Source organism: Bos taurus, chromosome 1 (genome assembly GCF_002263795.3).
Source record: "Bos taurus isolate L1 Dominette 01449 registration number 42190680 breed Hereford chromosome 1, ARS-UCD2.0, whole genome shotgun sequence".
NCBI lineage: Eukaryota > Metazoa > Chordata > Mammalia > Artiodactyla > Bovidae > Bos > Bos taurus.
In genome coordinates this window covers 37,448,187-37,466,721 of record NC_037328.1, presented here as the reverse complement: position 1 = coordinate 37,466,721, position 18,535 = coordinate 37,448,187, and the positions used below count along the sequence as shown (strand labels likewise).

The following is an 18,535-nucleotide window of genomic DNA, read 5'->3' as shown; positions in this document are numbered from 1 at the left end:
ATGTGTTAGTGACTGAACAGCAACAACAAGGCTGCCACAGTGATGGCCACTAAATAGTGTCAGATATAGAATGTATCTGGTTTATAAAAGAAATCCTAATGTTGTGTAACTAGATGGGTTTTGTACAACATTAAAAGTGATTTTTAATGTCAAATGAGATATTTTTCTGAAAAGGAAAATTACATGATCAATTTTTAGGCCTTCTGTGGAATGGAAAAACATTTTTGGTCCAACCCTCTTGCTGTGAGTTTTTGCACAAGCCCAAGGTGTCAAGAAGTGAGATGCTTCTTCTCTATTTTTCATCCAAGTAAATCCTTCTCTCCACAAAGAAGCAGGTTGTCCTATTGATTTACCAACCACATCCCTATAAATGACTTCCCCAGATTTGAATCTTGCTCAGGAATCCAGTCTTGCCAACTGTTTTCAAAACAATGACTTAGGCTGTAACTTGTTAAAGTCAGTTAATGTCCAAAAGCAGTTATTCATACGTTTATTTAATAAATACTCATCAATTGGCAGCAGTGTGACAGAAACTATGAAAAACACATAGATATATGCTAATAAAGGCAGATCTAATTTCTTTCCCTCAAGAAAGCATAGAGAAGATAGCAGTATCTGTAGCTAGGGTGTTTTTAGGATTATAGGGAGAGTTGGGGAAGAACTTGACAACATACAACAATCTTTTTTAAATCAAAAGAATTTTTTAAATATGCTGTTATAGATGCATAAACATTAGGAGAAGTCAGGATGCAAAGTACATCACTAAAATTTGTAAGCAAGACTAAGAGTTTCTTTATGCAGGGTTATGAGAACATTGCCTAAGTCCCATGCACTCTTTGTAAACATTAATTTTGGATAAACCATACGGAGGCATTCATAATGAATTTTCACATTCTGAAATAAAGTTCTGTCATTATCATGTATGAATATGGTGTCACGGATCGTGTTTTAAATTTGGATATCATGGTTATTTATTTTAAATGACAAGACACTTACTTGATAGGACAGATAGTACAGAACTGTAACACAGACTATGCATTCTGAAGCCAGATTGTGTAGGGTCTAATTTTGCATCTGTCACTTACTATCCATGTGATTTTGAGTGACTGTGATTCTATGTCTTTGTCTCTTTATCTGTAACATAGGGACAGCAATTCTTTTCTACTTCATAAAATTTTGGTACAGTTAAAGGAATTAAAATATGAAAACCACTTAGAAGAGAGACAGAAACATAATAAAGTGCCATCTGAGTGTTGTTTACTATTTCTTCTTTGAGTATAAACGTAGTATACGAAAGATGAATTATCTAGCTCTTAAGAGTTAGCTCTCTTAACACACAGTGAAGAATAAATATAAAAGTTCTTTTTGAAATGTCAAATTCTGTTACTGTAAGAAGAGATGGTTGTGATGATGATGGTGATAACACGTTTAATGTCCCATTGGACAAGTATCTGTAAAGAAAAGTATATTCTGAAAGTACCTCACTAGGAAAGTCAGAGGGGAAGACTTTGAATTTCAAGTGGCCCAATTAGTGTTTTTTCCCTTGTTCTCAATGGGAGAGCTGGACACGTGGACACTTTCTGGATTTCAAAATCCAGAAAGAGTTGTTTCAGTAGTGCTAGTATTTAAAAAAAATCATAAAATTTAGAAATGTACTTACTTCACCTGATAAATACTAGAAACTGTGACAAATACAGTATACACATGTGTGTGTGTTAGTCACTCAAGTCATGTCCAGCTCTTTGCAACCCTATGGACTGTAGCTCACCAGGCTCTTCTGGACATATGGAATTCTCCAGGCAAGAATACTGGAGTGGGTTGGGTTCCCATTTCCTTCTCCAGGGGATCTTCCCAACCCAGGGATTGAACCCAGGTCTCCTGCATAGCAGGCAGATTCTCTACATTCTGAACCACCAGGAAAGCCCACACTAGACATAAAAATGTTAAATTTTAATCAGTTCTCTTTATAAGAACTGTTCCTAAAAGAACAGTGTTGGAAAAATCAACAAAGACTGGGCAAATGGAATGAATGCCTGATTTTTCCATCTAGTCAAGTTTTACATGATCTTATTCAATTAGATTTGCACCCATAAGGAAAAAAAAAGTAGATCATGTCATTTGTAAATAAAAACACAGCTACAAGAAGATTATTTGAGAAGATACTCTTGATTTTTAAAAAATATCAATTAAGTGCATCACTGTGTATTTGCTCTTTAAAATAAAATATGTTTTAAGAGAATGGGCAGACTGTATTTTGATTTAAGGTGCACAATGCACAATTGCTCAACATAAAATTTCTTATACTAATTTCATTTAAAACAGGAAAAAATGCACTTGTGTTTAAATAGAAAGACCCACTGCATTACCTCAAAACCCATTCTCCTTCCACTGTTTTAATAAAAACATAATAAAAATACATATTGAACAATGCTGTTATATAAGCTAAACACTATACATGAATTATCTCAGTTAATCCTCAAAAAAATTCTTAGAAGGCACTATTGTGATCAGTAGTGTCTAGCATAGACTTCAAAGGTGAAAAGTATAAGATTCAAGTTTTGGTTTCCCAATTAATTAATGTCTATGTGACCCTGGGCCATTCAAAATTTTAGCTTCTGTTTCCTCATCTGGTGAAATGGTAATAATAATACCTATTTAAAAGTCTGATAAAATTAAACCATGTGAATGCCTAACACAGTATAGGAATTACATATTTTAAACCTATAGAAAACTTTGGATTGAGGGATAAAATTAGGAATTCTAGTCATTATAAATTCCTCACTAAAAAAATTATACTACTTTGAAAAAATTAACTTATGCCTCAGTTTTAATTTTGTAATTTGCAATATGGTTATAATTCTTCTGGCTATTAAATGCATAAATGAGAGTTTCTATTAAATCTATTTTTGACCTAAAACTAGAATTTGTCCACATAGCCTTCCTGTATATTTAATTGACTATAAAAATTCTTTGATTGAATAATATATTCAGCTCTTTAACAGTGGAAGATAGCTGCTAATCCATCTAGAATGATTACTAATTTTTGTGAACAGCATTATTTTAAAAATTTAGAAAGGTATAGAAAGTGGTTGAGTATAGATGAAAGGAGATTGGTCATAAGTGAATTGTGATGTAAGTTGTTGCAGAAATGGGTATGTGCAGGCTCATTATGGTGGGCTTCCCTGGTGGCTCAGACAATAAAGAGTCTGCCTGCAATGCAGAAGACCTGGGTTTGATCCCTGAGTAACCCCTGATCCCCTCCAGGGAAAGATCCCCTGGAGAAGGGAATGGCAACCCACTCCATTATTTTTGCCTGGAGAGTTCCATGGACAGAGGAGCCTGGTGAGCCTATAGTCCGTGGGGTCACAAAGAGTCAGAAAAGACTGAGTGACTAACGCTTTCACTTTCAGGTTCATTATACTATTACACAATTTCATCTATTTTTGTAGACATTTAAAATATTATGAAACAAAAATATTTTAAACATTATAGCTTTCAAAATCTTGGTTTCATATTCTATTTTGGTAATGACAAATCATTTAAAGCCTAATCAAGACAGACTAGAATTCAGAGTGTATATTATAAAGAAATCTTCCAGGAGAAGCATAATATACCTTGAAGATATATATATATTTGCAAACAAACCAGGCAGTTTTATAGCTCTTATGTGGCAAATAAGACTATTGGGTGCAAAATACTGAAAATGGGGTATATCTCTAATTTTTTGTAAATATGCTTGAAGAGAAATCAAAAAGGATCTTCTCTAATCTTTAATAAACATAAGGGATTATTAAGTGATTCAGTACAGATAGCCTTTCCCTTTATCTTATTGATCAGAGACCATTTTTAATGAGTATGTTTTATCTCACCCTACTGTGTTCTAGGTATCTGGCTTTGTCAATAATACCTGTATGTATATGGGCTTCCTTGGTGGCTCAGATGGTAAAGAATTTGCCTGCAATATGGGAGACCTGAGTTCGATCTCTGGGTCAAGAAGATCCCCAGGAGAAGGGAATGACAACCCACTCCAGTATTCATGCCTGGAGAATTCCATGGATGGAAGATCCTGATGGGCTACAATCCATAGGGTTGGAAAGAGTCGGACACGGCTGAGTGACTAACACAGGCACACACTGTGTTCTAGATATCTGACTTTGTCAATAACATCTGTATATATAAGTTTTTGTTAATGCAGAAGGCCCCAAATCTCGAGGTTGCAATATGTCTGGCCTTATGGACATTGGCTGACCATGAGTAGGTTTTCCTTCTCTCATTACATTCTCCAGCTGAGGGTGCTTCATATGCTATTGCAGCTTCCATGCTGGAGAACAGTGCACTCTTGTGGGGCAACATTAAAACCAGCATGACAAAACCCCTCTGCACTATGGAGCAGTTGAAGAAGCAGAACTATACAAATGAAAGAGAGTAATAAATATGTATCTGGATTAACTTTAGCTGGATTAACATAGATGTACAGTGAGTATGTATGTTCTTAAGTCTTAGATTGTGAAAAAAGGAGTACTTACTCTTGTTTTCTTTTATGAACTGATGGTTTCATACTACCCACACATGTGAATTTTAGGAGTATATAACATTAAAAAAAAATAGAAGAGAGATTTACTAAACTGTTTATTTAGATAATATGTGAATCTCTCAGATTATCTTGCTTGAATAATAAATACTATTTGAATTCTAAATATTTCTTCAGTGCAGAGAAAAAGAAACAGAGAAAATTATATTTAGTTCTGTGTAAAAAAGCATCAGTCATATATAGTACTTGCAGAAAATGCGATCTGATATGGTATGCATAATTCAGAGAATTCATTTTTCAGTCTTTCATTCTATCTCCCACATCAACATAACTAGTTTGTTTTTAAAGCAATATTGAAGAAAGAGGTGATGTGTGTAATTATTGTACAGTGTTGTTTATTTTTCTTTTGAGTTAGTAGTTTTATTCAAATAGACACTGCATATACTACAAATGCCATATATTTCTATATAACTGTACAAAACATTGTTATTTTTATAAATATATATAGTATTTGAAAATATGAAGCTGCAATTAATAATCACTCCATAGGTGTTAATGAATTTATGATTGAGCAAATTAATAATTAGAACAAAAATATATCTATATGAAAACAAACTTCAACACAAATAATTTAAGACTATATAGTGTTACAGGCAGGTATTAAAATGGAGCACTTAATATTATTTAAACTATTCTGTCAATACAGTTTTGATGGAATTTATATAAAATACATCATTTTAAAATTTTATTTTGTGTTGCCTAATTCCAAAGAAGAATCAAGAATTACTTTTTTTCCTACAAATCAAAATTTTTCACTTAGTAGGCTAATTTAAAGAAAGACACACTTTTATCCCATGATTCGCATTTAGCCAAATAGACTTTGTGACACATGATCAGCATAGCCATGGGGAGACTGAGCTGCTGTGGCTGCCGCCTCTGAAACTCAATAAATAAAAAACTGGCCGTAACTTGTAAGTCTGTAAGTCTGGTGCCTTTGAAATCATTACATTCATTAAATACTCCTGCATTTATTTATTGCTTGCCTTTCATCATGAAATCAGAAAATGTCCCTTTTCAAAGCAATATGCATGAACCTGAGAGTGTGAGCAATCAATCTCAGGCAGCATTCTTATGCATAGCTGTAAAGTTGTAATTAACATATTAGGTTGACATTGGGATTACTGTGGTGCTTACCTGCTCCAACAACTTTGTCAATGGATATGTTGGTGGCATCCAATTCCTTAGCAAACTCATGAACTGCTTGGGTAGGGTCCTCATATGTGTGTGGGTCAACATAAGTCCTGAGACCTGGAAGTTTTACTGTTTAAAGAAAGGAAGAAAGGCATTACTGTAGCTAGATGTATAAAACCTTTACTGAGAAAGTTTTATGATAACATTATTAGTTTAAAAAAATTCCCATGACATTAAACTGCATCAACCTTTGGTTTATTCACAGAAATTATCAGACAGAAAAGTTAGAGTAAATAAGTTGAACAATTTAAGAAAAAAATTTCCTTGTAATGAAACAGAGAGAGGAGTTCTGTCTTTAAAATCAGTAGAAGGAAAATGGGAGAAGGCAATGGCAACCCACTCCAGTACTCTTGCCTGGAAAATCCCATGGGCGGAGAAGCCTGGTGGGCTGCAGTCCATGGGGTCGCTAAGAGTCGGACACGACTGAGCGACTTCACTTTTGTCACTTTCATGCACTGGAGAAGGAAATGGCAACCTGCTCCAGTGTTCTTGCCTGGAGAATCCCAGGGACGGGGGAGCCTGGTGGGCTGCCATCTATGGGGTCGCACAGAGTCGGACACGACTGAAGCGACTTAGCAGCAGCAGCAGTAGCAGCAGAAGGAAAATGAGGGGGTTCTTAAGAATAGAAGAATGGTTCAGAATTGAGTCTGCCCAGCAATGACTACCTGTAACAAGAGTGAGTGAATGCCTTCACACTATCACACATGTGTGATTCAACAAAATGAAATAACCAAATATTTATTATAGTGTCACATGTGACAATAAAGGAAAGTTTGTGAAATACTTTCACAAGGTGGGATAGCTGCTGTAATTATAGATAAATTAATTAGAGGATATAAAACAACATGTTTTTTGTCTGACACTGTTCTGCTTTTATTAACAATCATTCAAAATTATCCACTTCAATTATAGATCTAAATTAAACTGTAAGTATGTGTATATATGGGCTTCCTTGGTGGTTCAACGGTAAAGAATCCACTTGCCAATGCAGGAGACACAGGAGATCATAGGTTTAATCACTGAGTGGAGAAGATCCCTGGAAGAAGAAATGTCAGCCCACTCTAGTACTCTTGCCTGGAAAATCCCATGGATGGAGGAGCCTCGTAGGCTGCAGTCCATGGGGTCGGGAAGAGTCGGACACGACTGAGCGACTTCACTTTCACTTTTCACTTTCATGCACTGGAGAAGGAAATGGCAACCCACTCCAGTGTTCTTGCCTGGAGAATCCCAGGGACGGGGGAGCCTGGTGGGCTGCCGTCTATGGGGTCTCACAGAGTTGGACACGACTGAAGCGACTTAGCAGCAGCAGCAACTGAAATCTTACTGTGTGGAGCTTTTCAACATGTGTCCATGCTAAGTCACTTCAGTTGTGTCTGATTCTTTGTGACCCTATGGATCGTAGCCCAGCTGGCTCCTCTATCCATGGGGTTCTCCAAGCAAGAACACTGGAGTGGGTTGCCACACCCTCCTCAAGGGGATCTTCCTGACCCAGGAATTAAACCCACATCTCTGCTACTGCTACTGCTGCTAAGTCGCTTCAGTCGTGTCCAACTCTGTGTGCGACCCCATAGACAGCAGCCCACCAGGCTCCCCTGTCCCTGGGATTCTCCAGGCAAGAACACTGGAGTGGGTTGCCATTTCCTTCTCCAATGCATGAAGGTGAAAAGTGAAAGTGAAGTCGTTCAGTCCTGTCTGACTCTGAGTGACCCAATGGACTGCAGCCTACCGGGCTCCTCCGTCTATGGGATTTTCCAGGCAAGAGTACTGGAATGGGGTGCCATCTCCTTCTCCCACCCACATCTCTAAAGTTTCCTTAATTTGCAGGCGGATTCTTTACCACTACGGTCACCTGGGAAGGTGACCACCCAGCTTTTCAATATAGTTAAAGGCAATACAATTATTATCTATAAGTTTAATAATGGTGCCGAAGAGCTAAATTCCCAACATAAATCATACTTATAGCTTATCAAATATAAACTTTCTTCATAGTTTATTTAATCATTCTGAAGGTAGAAAATATTCACAATGTTCCAAATTAAAATTGCACAGACAAAAGATATAGGGGAATCATTTTTAATTTGATTTAATTTTAATGAAATTTCTATCATTTAGAAAAATAATTCACATTAGAAACAAGTTGGAATGTTCAAGAAACTTTCTCTGAAAACTTTCTCTAAAAAGGAAACCTAAAATCTATTAAAGTACATAACACTAATGCTTTAACATTAAATAATAATAGAATAAACTCCCACACTTTATGAACCAATATAACTGATTTTGATTTTAATGTTAGTAACATTAGTAAAATTATTTTAGCTAGGAAAGTGGACACCTAATAGTGATATATTTTTTTTCTTATCACACTATATTATTGAAGGATTTTTTTAACATCCTAAATTAGCAAATAAAATCAGACATTGTCTTTTCTGATACCACTTTTTAATAGAAAAATCTTAATGGCAAAATCACACCTGAACATTCTGGAATTTCTGAAGGTGTCTTTGAGTCAGTTTGGTAGTTCACATGAAACAGGTGTAGGGACTGTCATGAGAGCAATTGTTCCAGAGAGCCTTCAGCACAATGGCCATTCAGCCAATGAGTCCAGGATTTCAGAATTTAGATTAAGAAATGGTTAGTTTGCTAATCTACAGGATGACTCTGTGAATGCCATGTTACATCACATAATAATTTATGTTCCTGGGAAACCTCCATAGACGTTTTGAGTAAAGAGCCGCTTCTTCAGAAGCTGTTGAGGCAGCAGAACAGGTATGAAAGGTGAGGGAGCACATGGAGAATTGAGGAGAAAATGGGTTAGTGACTCTCCTTCCTCTGCCTGGTGTTGACCCCAACACTGGAAAAAGGCAACCACTCTCCATCCAAGGGCAGAGTGTTGATAATTGAGGTGACACTCATAGCTAGGGAATCAACATTCACAAAAAAGGAGAAGTAGTAAGTTTTTTGCCCTTGCTCTGGGCAAACTGTGAGTGGAGTTGCTTTGAAGTAAGAACTCTACTTTTCTGCAGTACAAAGAACGTACTAGGCATAAGAGGAGGAAAGCTCTGAAAAATATGCTTTTCAAGTGCCTAGCATTGACTGCCTGTGATTGTAGCTATTGCCCAGGAAAAGACAGAGCCTATTGCCATTATTAATAGCTTCATGTTAAGAAGGTTATTCACAAATAGAAATATCCTTTGGTTTCCTGGAGACAGAATTTGAGCTCAAAAATGCCCATTTCTTTGGAGCTCACACATCAGCTTGCATGCTTCTGCTGTTATTATAAGCATTATTGCTTCATATAAAAATAGTCACTCTTTAGTACAGTGGTCTACTATTATTTATTATTACACTAGAACTATTTCTATATTATCAATACTAAAACATTTTACTGTAAAACAAGCAAACAGATTTTCTTGCTTTGGGGTAAGGAAAACAGTAAAAGTAACCAAAGATTTAGTAAAAGATGTCAAGAAATGAAGTCTTCTTAGAACCTTTCTGTATAGTCATTTTGGTTACATTTTAAAGACACATCAAATGGAGGCTAGAATATGTGACCATCCCGTTTTGATTTTCCCGCTAGTCATTTCAAGTTTGGGGACTAGTAAAGTAAGAAAATCTGGCATTCCTTTTCAAGAGAAATGGTAGCATTTTTTAAAATTACATGAAAAATATTTTTCTTTCTAGTAAACAGTTACAAATATTCCACTTTGCCGAATTTAAGGAAATCAACTTGGGTGATATTTACTGGCAAAATATGGATATGGGGCTAAGGGATACAAATTGCTGCATATAAATTAGGTAAGCAACAAAAATATATTGTTTAGCATAGAAGTTATAGCCATTTACTCATAGTAACTTTTAATGGCATATGATCTGCAAAAATCCTGAATAACTATGCTGTACATGTGAAACTAATATTGTAAATCAACTATACGTAAATTTAAAGAAGGAATTACAAAGAAGATTTTAAAATGAGTTGTTAGGAAGGATGTCTCAAACATTTTAAATAAGCACCAGCTTTAAACAGTCTTGAAAGTGTGCTTTAGAGTTACCATTCCATTCCTGTCAACCCTAGAGAGTATCCATATTACTAAATAATCTAAAAATTAAATAGTCATTCCTGTATAAAATCAATCAAATTCTTCATGATTGATTAAAATCAAGTAAATGGCTTTTCTATCCACATGACATTTAGAGAAACAAAACAAATATAAACACATATACACACATCTCCAAGAAAAATGGCCTGTTCACCGTGGGAGCTCTGGCTGCTGATTTTTAACTGCCATCCCCAGAGGTTCCAGGAATCAGGTGATTCAGGATGCAAGCGCATAATCCCTTCACACCAATAATTAAGGGCAACACACAGAGTAACTGGGCTGTGTCAAGAAAACCAGATAATAAACACATGCACACGTGTTAAGCTGCACTACTTTACAGCTCGTTCTGTGCAAACACAGTAATTTACATTTCCATTTTACCAGCATGAGTTGCCCTAAGGATAGCAAAAAAGTAAAAAGGCCCAGGCAGAGAGGGCAAGGGGACAGGATCTTAGGAGGTGAAACACATTTCTTTCCTTTTGAAGCAATATTATAGGATTTGTAACAAGGCTGGAGGGAATGGTTCATAGCTAGAGCTTTTCAAAGTAATACCAAATAAATGGTTGAAATAAACCAGCTGTAGCATTAAGACACAGAAAGTTTATGACAGGCATATAAGGTACTTTATGTCCTTAAAGCTAGGGTAAAACACATTTCGTTTTTGTTTGGCTATCATAAGTATATTGTGTTTGAAGAAAATTAAAGCTTCAGCAAACTCCACCATAAAAACAAACAGCTAAAGCAGATTGGAGTCATAGAGGAACCTGCTTAAAATTGGTGCACAGAAATTTATCAATGCTTCAAGTTTATGAGATTTATAATTCCTATATAAAGAACCAAATCAGTACGGCCTGCTCTAAAGACAGTATTTACATCCATTGTCCAACTCAGATTAAGATGAACTTAATCCACAGGAATGCAACTGTTTTGACTAATTTATGCACAGTGAATGTGATGCAGTGTTTTGTGGGATCATGAAGGAAAAGCTAGATAAATATCCTGTAACTTGTTCATGCACTCTTTTAAAACTTTTGAGTTGCAAACCTAACTACTCCGGATTGAGATATTGATATTATATTATTGATATTGGTTTTTCTGTGAATTATTCTATAATGAGATGGAAAAGTCAAACAATGCTCTCTGTGAACTCTGCCTTTCTGTCTATCCTACTTTAACTTACATTTTGGAAAACACTTTTTTTTTTTTTAATCTACTATATGCTTCCTGCATGGTAACAACAGGTCATCAAGTTTTTACTGCAAAGTTACAGCCTTTAGATGGAAGTTCAATGACTAATAGGAAGTATCATGTTGAACTGAAAGCATTTATAGAAGGCAACTGCTGCTGCTGCTAAGTCGCTTCAGTCGTGTCCGACCCTGTGCGACCCCATAGACGGCAGCCCACCAGGCTCCCCCATCCCTGGGATTCTCCAGGCAAGAACACTGGAGTGGGTTGCCATTTCCTTCTTCAATGCATGAAAGTGAAAAGTGAAAGTGAAGTCACTCAGTCGTGTCCAACTCTTAGCGACCTCATGGACTGCAGCCTACCAGGCTCCTTTGTCCATGGGATTTTCTAGGCAAGAGTACTGGAGTGGGTTGCCATTGCCTTCTCCAATAGAAGGCAACAGTGAATGTCAAAGAAAGTAATGCTTACAAGACTACATTAGTTACACTGAGATTATTGGAGAACATATAAGAATGAGTATAATCTTTGTACTAATTTCCAGGAGGACGTGCCACTGATTAGTAATCGCCACAATAAACTGAGCCATAGTTTGGAAAAGCAAAACACTTGGAATGATTTGTTTCGCCAGAAGGAAAAAAAAAAGTCTTTTTATTAGCTATAAATACTTTGTTTCTTAAAAGAGTATTTCTTTTAAAGAATATTAAAAATAGACTAAATTGTTTGATATTAAAATAAGAAGGGAAAGCATTGACTTCCTTATCAATTGGATATATCATGTAACTCCAAAGTAAAGTTTATTCTAAAGGCTTTCTCCTGGTTGGTTGACAAAATGGAGTCAGGCATTTCACATAAAAAAAGGTTGTTTATATTTACTTGGCAGTTAAGAAAGGAAAAAAGATTCCTATTTAGATTTCAGCAAATAACTAGGAATAAGGAAATTGAAGATACGCTTTGCCTTTCAGCCATGCAGAGCTGACTATAGTTATGTACTTCCCATCATGAGCATTATTTGAATATAAACCACCAGTTGCCCTTCATGTTAGTTTAAGTATGCTGCAATACAGACACGTAAAAATTACTTAATGCAGAGCCGTGGATTCCTTTCTCCATTTGAAATAAATGGAACTTGCTCAACCTTCTGAATTCTCTTTGTCAGGGGGAAGTTATCCAGTTTTAAGTCAACAACTGCTAAAAGTGAAATGGTAAAACCAAGACACCAAACATGTTTAGAAACTTACAGTGTCCATTCCCAAAATGAAGTCTTTTTTCATCTGCACCATGTTTCGACTTATGATAGCCACAGAACCTAGAGGTGAATCAAAGGAAGAGAACACAGAAAATAAATATACTGAAAACAATGATCTATGTTCAGAATGTGCAAAGCACACACAAAAAAGCATTTTCTATGAACAATTAAATGCTTTAGTGAAAGTTTAATGACTTCATATTTTCTAAATCCTCTAGAGAAAGCTTCTTTCTCTGGGGATCCTGGAAAGCTGCCTAATGAGGAGATATGGAGAGTAGCTTCCCCACTGTGCAGACTCCTTCAGTTCAGGTTTTATAACGGCCCTAGCACGTGTTTATAGTACTTTTTTAAAAACAACTGCTGTTCGAATGAATGGAGGGTAAAGTTTCCATTGTTAGTGATTAGTGCTGTGCAGCGTAGCCAGTGTTCTGGGTGAGGAAGTGTCAGGGAAATCTGGGGTGTATTTGATGAGAGAAGCGATAATTGGAAAAAGAAAGTAAAAACTGAGTGAGGTCAGAAGAGAGAAGAGAAACGGTATGTTTTGGAGAGTGGGGCACGAGATTAAGGAAAAAAAGAAACTCGAAACTAAAGGTGGAGAATCAAAAGAAAGGGAGAAAAAAGAAAGATCTAGAATACAAGTGGAGACATTCTTATTCGTTAAAATAACTTATTGACTAAACTCTTCAGAGTTTAGTGGCAATTGAGGGGAACAAGCAATGCAGTAATGAAAGTAAGTTGTAAAACAGACTGTGAACGCACCTCCCAATCAAAACATAGGTGACGACTGTGAGGAGGATAATTGCTACCGCCGCTGAAATGGCAATCATTACCACTTGGCTATTTTCACCAGAGATGGAGAAAGCTGTGAGGTTGGAGAGAAAACAATAAGAAAAAACTAGGCATTGACAGAGCATAACTAAACTTTACCTGAAAAAGTTGATAAATTAAGTCATATTTTTTCTGCTTTTACCTAAAAGATGGCTTGCTGTCTAATACAACATAAAAAGAATTCTTCATTTAGTGTAAAATGATAGACATTTTGTATAGTTTTACTTGAAGTTTCTGATTAATAAGAATAAATACTCTGTTTTCATGGTATGAAATGCTCACTAGTTGAGCATCTACTGCACGAAACATGCTGAACTGGTTTTCTTTATACTCATTGGCAAGAGGCTCATCAGATAAATAGAAATCATCAGAGAAATACAGGGGATAGTTCAAGTTTCCCAGAATGAAATACAAAAACTTTCTCATTAGTTTGCTTAGTCTCTAACGTCTGTATTTATTTAAAAGATGGTATAATACCTGTCCTATGGACCTCAACACATCTCACCAACAAATTGTTCCTGTCCCTGTATTTCCTACCTTAGTAAATGGCCCATCACTCACTCACTCACCAATACCAGGTATTAGCAAATATTCTCCAGGAGCCAAATCTGGCCTGCCATCAATTTTTGTATAGCTCAGAAACTCAGAACAACTTATATTTTTTAATGGTTGTAACAAATCAAGAGAAGATTTTGTGATATGAGAAAATTATATAAAATTCAAACTTTGGTGTCCATAAATAAAATTGCATTGGAGCATAGCCACATTCATTTATTTGTTCATTGTCTATGGCAGCTTTTATACTAAAATTAGTGAAGTTGTATAGGAGCAACAGAAACTGTATGTACACTAAGCATAAAATATTTATTTTCTAGCCCCTTACAGAAAATGTTTACTGACCCTTGACTAAACCCAATGCTTCTCTAACTTTGTTATTCATTTGCTATTGTGTCCAACTCTTTGTGACCCCATGGACTGCAGCACACCAGACTTCTCTGTCCTTCATTATCTCCCAGGGTTTGCTCTCTAACTTATTCACATAAATCACTTGAGGATCTTTTGAAGAAAGCAGTTTCAGGCGGTCTGGAGTGGGGACTGAAACTGTGCATATCTTATGAGCTCCCAGTAATGCTGATGCTGCTGATTTTAGACCACAGCATTTTAAGTAACAAAGATGTAGGCCATAAATATAAAGTCACCTGTCTTCTCCCTCTCCTGATTATTCTGCATCCAATTAATCATGAAATTCTTTTAAATATTTTAGTTTCTGTCTTCATTTCTCTTCTGGATAACAATAAAAAAATTCCCAACTGATCTCTATTTGCAGGCCTTGCCTATCTTAGCTGGCCACCGGAGTATTCCTGCTAAATCATGAGTTTGATTATGTCATTCTCATGTATAAAAGTTTTGCAGGGCTCTTTGTCACTTTCTGGATAAAATGTGTGTATTCCATTTAGGATCTGTTCTCTGTCTAAATCTCTAGCCTCATCTGCTAACAAAATCCATAAACATTCTAATCTCTATACTTTCTAAAATATGCACACTTCCTGGAACATTCCCTCTCATAGACTCATACTTTAACATTTATTGTTTTTATATTCATAAATGCTGATTAAACAAATAAATGAGTTGGATATCAAAAGAAGAGCTTAGAAGAGGCGGTTAAGTTATATTATCACCGCTTCAGAAACCAAGGTCACATCTTGAGCCTGATGAAAATCTAAGGCTGGAAGATTTTCTCCAAAATACTTCAATTTAGGGAATAGTTGAATGATGCAAATTAAAAAAAAATAACATGGCAGATAGACTATTAGAAGTTTTCTAAACATCTGAAAAAAAAAAGAACTGAGTGTGGTAGGATGGTATACTCATAATATAAACTGTTGCAAGCACTTTATTCTTTACAACCAGAAAACTATTGTTTATACTTCCATGGCAGTCGTGGGAGTGCCTGCTAGGATCTCTCTACTGCCAAGCCTGCAGTGGGCAGACAGCCTCCAGCTGCTGCGCCTTCAGTATCCACTGCAGTCACACTCTCCTCAATGACTAACCATGGCAAGGGGACTGGAGCCAGGCTACTTGTGCCCCATGCACGACTCCTGCAAAGGGTGATCTTCATTCTGGGGCTCACCATTAGCTTGGTGAGACTCTCGGAGCTGCGTTGCTTTCTGAGGCTCATTATTCTGAACTCGGCTTTCTTTCTGTCTTCATAGATGGCTGACCTACATCTCAGTCTGAGGCTCTGCTTGGCCATATCCGCTCCTCCTGTTTTATTTTTTATCTGTTTCCCTTCCCTTCCCTCCCCAAAGCTCTTGTAATTCTACCTTAGTATCTGCTTTCCAGAAAACCTGAACTGATGCATCCCTATCCGTTGGCTATACATCATGAGTCATTTGTAAAATAACTTAACCTTGTAATTCAATAATGTTCCATGAACATATAATAATCACTTTATCTCATGCTTTGGTAAATTTTATCCAGTTTATAAAATAAAGGTCAGAGAAGCTAGGAGACTAAACATGACAGAAAAAAAGAATTTTCTTTTCATCAAAGACAGGATTAAACTTGACCCCTCTACAATTCCCTCTAGTTCTCAATATAGATAAATTCCAGAGACTATCTAAAAACACATGACCAAATCAAATTATTTTTGTGCTGGAAATTGGCAAACATTTGAAAGAATAATATTGATTAAATGTGTGTGATAGAGTTGTCTAATAGTTTTATGTGGCATACTGTCAACAATCTATATCTATTATAATTCTTAGAAATTTAGTTTGACTCTGTTTCCCACAGCAAACTGCTTCCCCTGTGTCTAGTCTCTTCCCATTTTTGTCCATCCTACACACGCTGTCCACTGTCTTTCCCTAAGGAAGACTGGTGAGGAGTACATTCTCAAGAGCAGAATGCCCGGCTTTGTACCAATTTGCTATGTGATGTAATATGATTGTTGTAAGGATTAAAGGAGTTAATACAAGTTAAATACTAGAACAGTGCTAAACACATAATAAGGATTTAATAAATCTATTTTTGTTATTTCCTTTTCCTTGTGAAGAACCGGAAAAAGTACTCCATGTCTTACAAAATTACATACGACAGTCTAATTTTGATATACAAAGTTCTTTATATAATGGTTCCACTCTACTTTTATCAGGCGTTCTTAATAACCCCTAAAAATAGGGTCCAAGAGATAAAGTTGCTGCATACGCATTCATTAGAAACAATGAAAAGGCAGTATGAAGCATTTAGCAGTGCTGACTGAATTGTCCCCAGGCCAATCTTCTTGAATAGTAATATCCAATAAGCTCTTCCAATGCCAAAACTCAGCTTTATCCCATATATGTTTGTTCCACAAATTCCTTGGATGTTCAAATTACATACTATACATTTAAACAGGACACACACAGTGCCTGCTATACTACTATACCAGGTGATATTTTAAGTACTTTATAAACATCAATTAACTTAATCAATATAAAAACCATATGGAGTCACGATAGTGATCTTTCCCAGTTTTCAGATAGGGAAACTAAGACATTGGAGACTGAAGTGGTGTGTCACGGTCATCCTAATGGGTGTCAGTTTACGCCAGGGTCCCTTTCTTAAGCCTACACTGCGCCTTCCTTTTGTAGTCACAAAGCACACACTCCAGATTCAGTTTCTGCCCACAGGGTTTCTAAAATATTAGACTGTCAGTTTTCTCAAACATGCCACACTGTTCCATGTCTGGACGTCTTGCTTTGGTGGATGCCATCTTTGTTCTATGAAAGTCCTTTTACTCATATATACTCTATAAGTTTTCTGGGGGACTTAGCATAACTTTCTTTCTTTCTTTTCCTTTTTAATGTGCAATAGCAGCACTGGATCAGTACTCCAAAATCTGGAGACTCTAGGCTCATTGACTTTACTTACTAGCTCTGCAATCTCAGGAAGGGAAAAAAAAAAAAAAAAAAGAACTCTGTGTCCTAGACCACAGATAAAAATAAATAATAGTATCTGAATAGCTTACTGAATGGGATCAGATTACATGTTTATGAGAATACCTTACATACTGTCACAAAAATACATGGGTTCTAGAATCAGACCCATAATTTACCAATTGAGCAACTTTAGAAAACTTACTTAACTTCTCTAAGCCTCAGTTTCCTCTTCTATAAAATGATGATAATAAATGTAAAGCACTGACACATAGATAATGTGTGTTAGTCGCTCAGTCATGTCTGACTTTGTGACCCCATGGACTACAGCCATCCAGGCTCCTTCATTTGTGGAATTCTCCAGGCAAGAATACTGGAGTGGGGTAGCTATTCCCTTCTCTAAGGATCTTCCCAACCCAGGGATTGAACCAGGGTCTGCCACATTGCAGGCAGATTCTTTGACCTGATAGTAAGAAACTTTAAATCACTTAGGAAAATATATGGTTATGGTAAACCAAGATCAAAAAATACTAACTAAATTCCAGATAAAAGTAAACTATGTTCTACTAAGAAATATTTATATGTCTTATGAGTAAAACTTTATAATTAAAAAAATAAAAACTAGAATAATCAATATACTGTTAATTCCAAGCAGGAGGTTTCTTATATCTTCTAAATATCAATCTGTAATAAATAAGAAAAATCCTTAGAGTTCTTATGAAGATATCATTTTGATTTAAAAAATGAAGTGAGAGTTTTCATTTTTTTTCTTTTTTTCCCTAAGAAAAAAGGTAATGTTTAAACCTATATTTACTTATTTTTAAACTCTGGAAGAAATCTATAGTAAAATACTAAGAGTGAATGGATTAAAAAAAAATCAAACTGTGCAATTGAAAGATTTTTATAAATGGAGGAGGGTATTAAAAAAGGTTCTCTTTCTCTCTATCTTCTTTTCATCTGATCTATCAATCAATGGAAATATAGCAAATATAAAACTTGTTTGCAAAAGTCCTAAGAATCTCATTTTTAAATGGGATGTTTCTTAAACCTCAGACACTGATGCCTCATTAGAAGATCATGCATAACATGACCACAGCTCTATCTGTGGTAAATTTGGAATCACATTACAATTGTAGAATTTGTGGTTGGTTTTGCAAATTTACTTATCAGACAGGGTTAACTGCTAATTAAGAATGTGTGAGGTTAGACTGGTGTTCCAAACTACGCATTAATATAATACATATTTATCTAATGGTGTTCTGCACCTCCTGCTCCTCAATATGCCTAGTTTGTAACACACTATATAATAAATATTTGATTTTTATAGTTCTGTGATTTGTGATCTCTCTTGTTAAAGCAACTATTCATTTTGGTGTTGTTAATGCCAATAACTATTTAAAAGTTTGAAAAAATTCCATCTACAATCATTTCAAAATGAGGAACTTTCTTTGTGGCACTTAAAATTTATAAAAAGACTTAG

At 35.8% G+C, this 18,535-nt stretch overlaps 1 protein-coding gene across 2 annotated transcripts in view; it reads right to left on the bottom strand.

Moving 5' to 3' along the window:
* Window positions 1–18,535, bottom strand: part of EPHA3 (EPH receptor A3) — a 411,324-nt gene that overhangs the window by 55,191 nt on the left and 337,598 nt on the right. For both annotated transcript variants that reach the window (XM_005201183.5, NM_001206113.1), the window contains exons 8-10: window positions 13,070–13,172; window positions 12,303–12,370; window positions 5,726–5,851 (exon numbers count right to left, since the gene is read on the bottom strand). In XM_005201183.5, coding sequence (XP_005201240.1) covers window positions 5,726–5,851; window positions 12,303–12,370; window positions 13,070–13,172 — 297 coding nt within the window. The remainder of the gene's footprint in view (window positions 1–5,725; window positions 5,852–12,302; window positions 12,371–13,069; window positions 13,173–18,535) is intronic.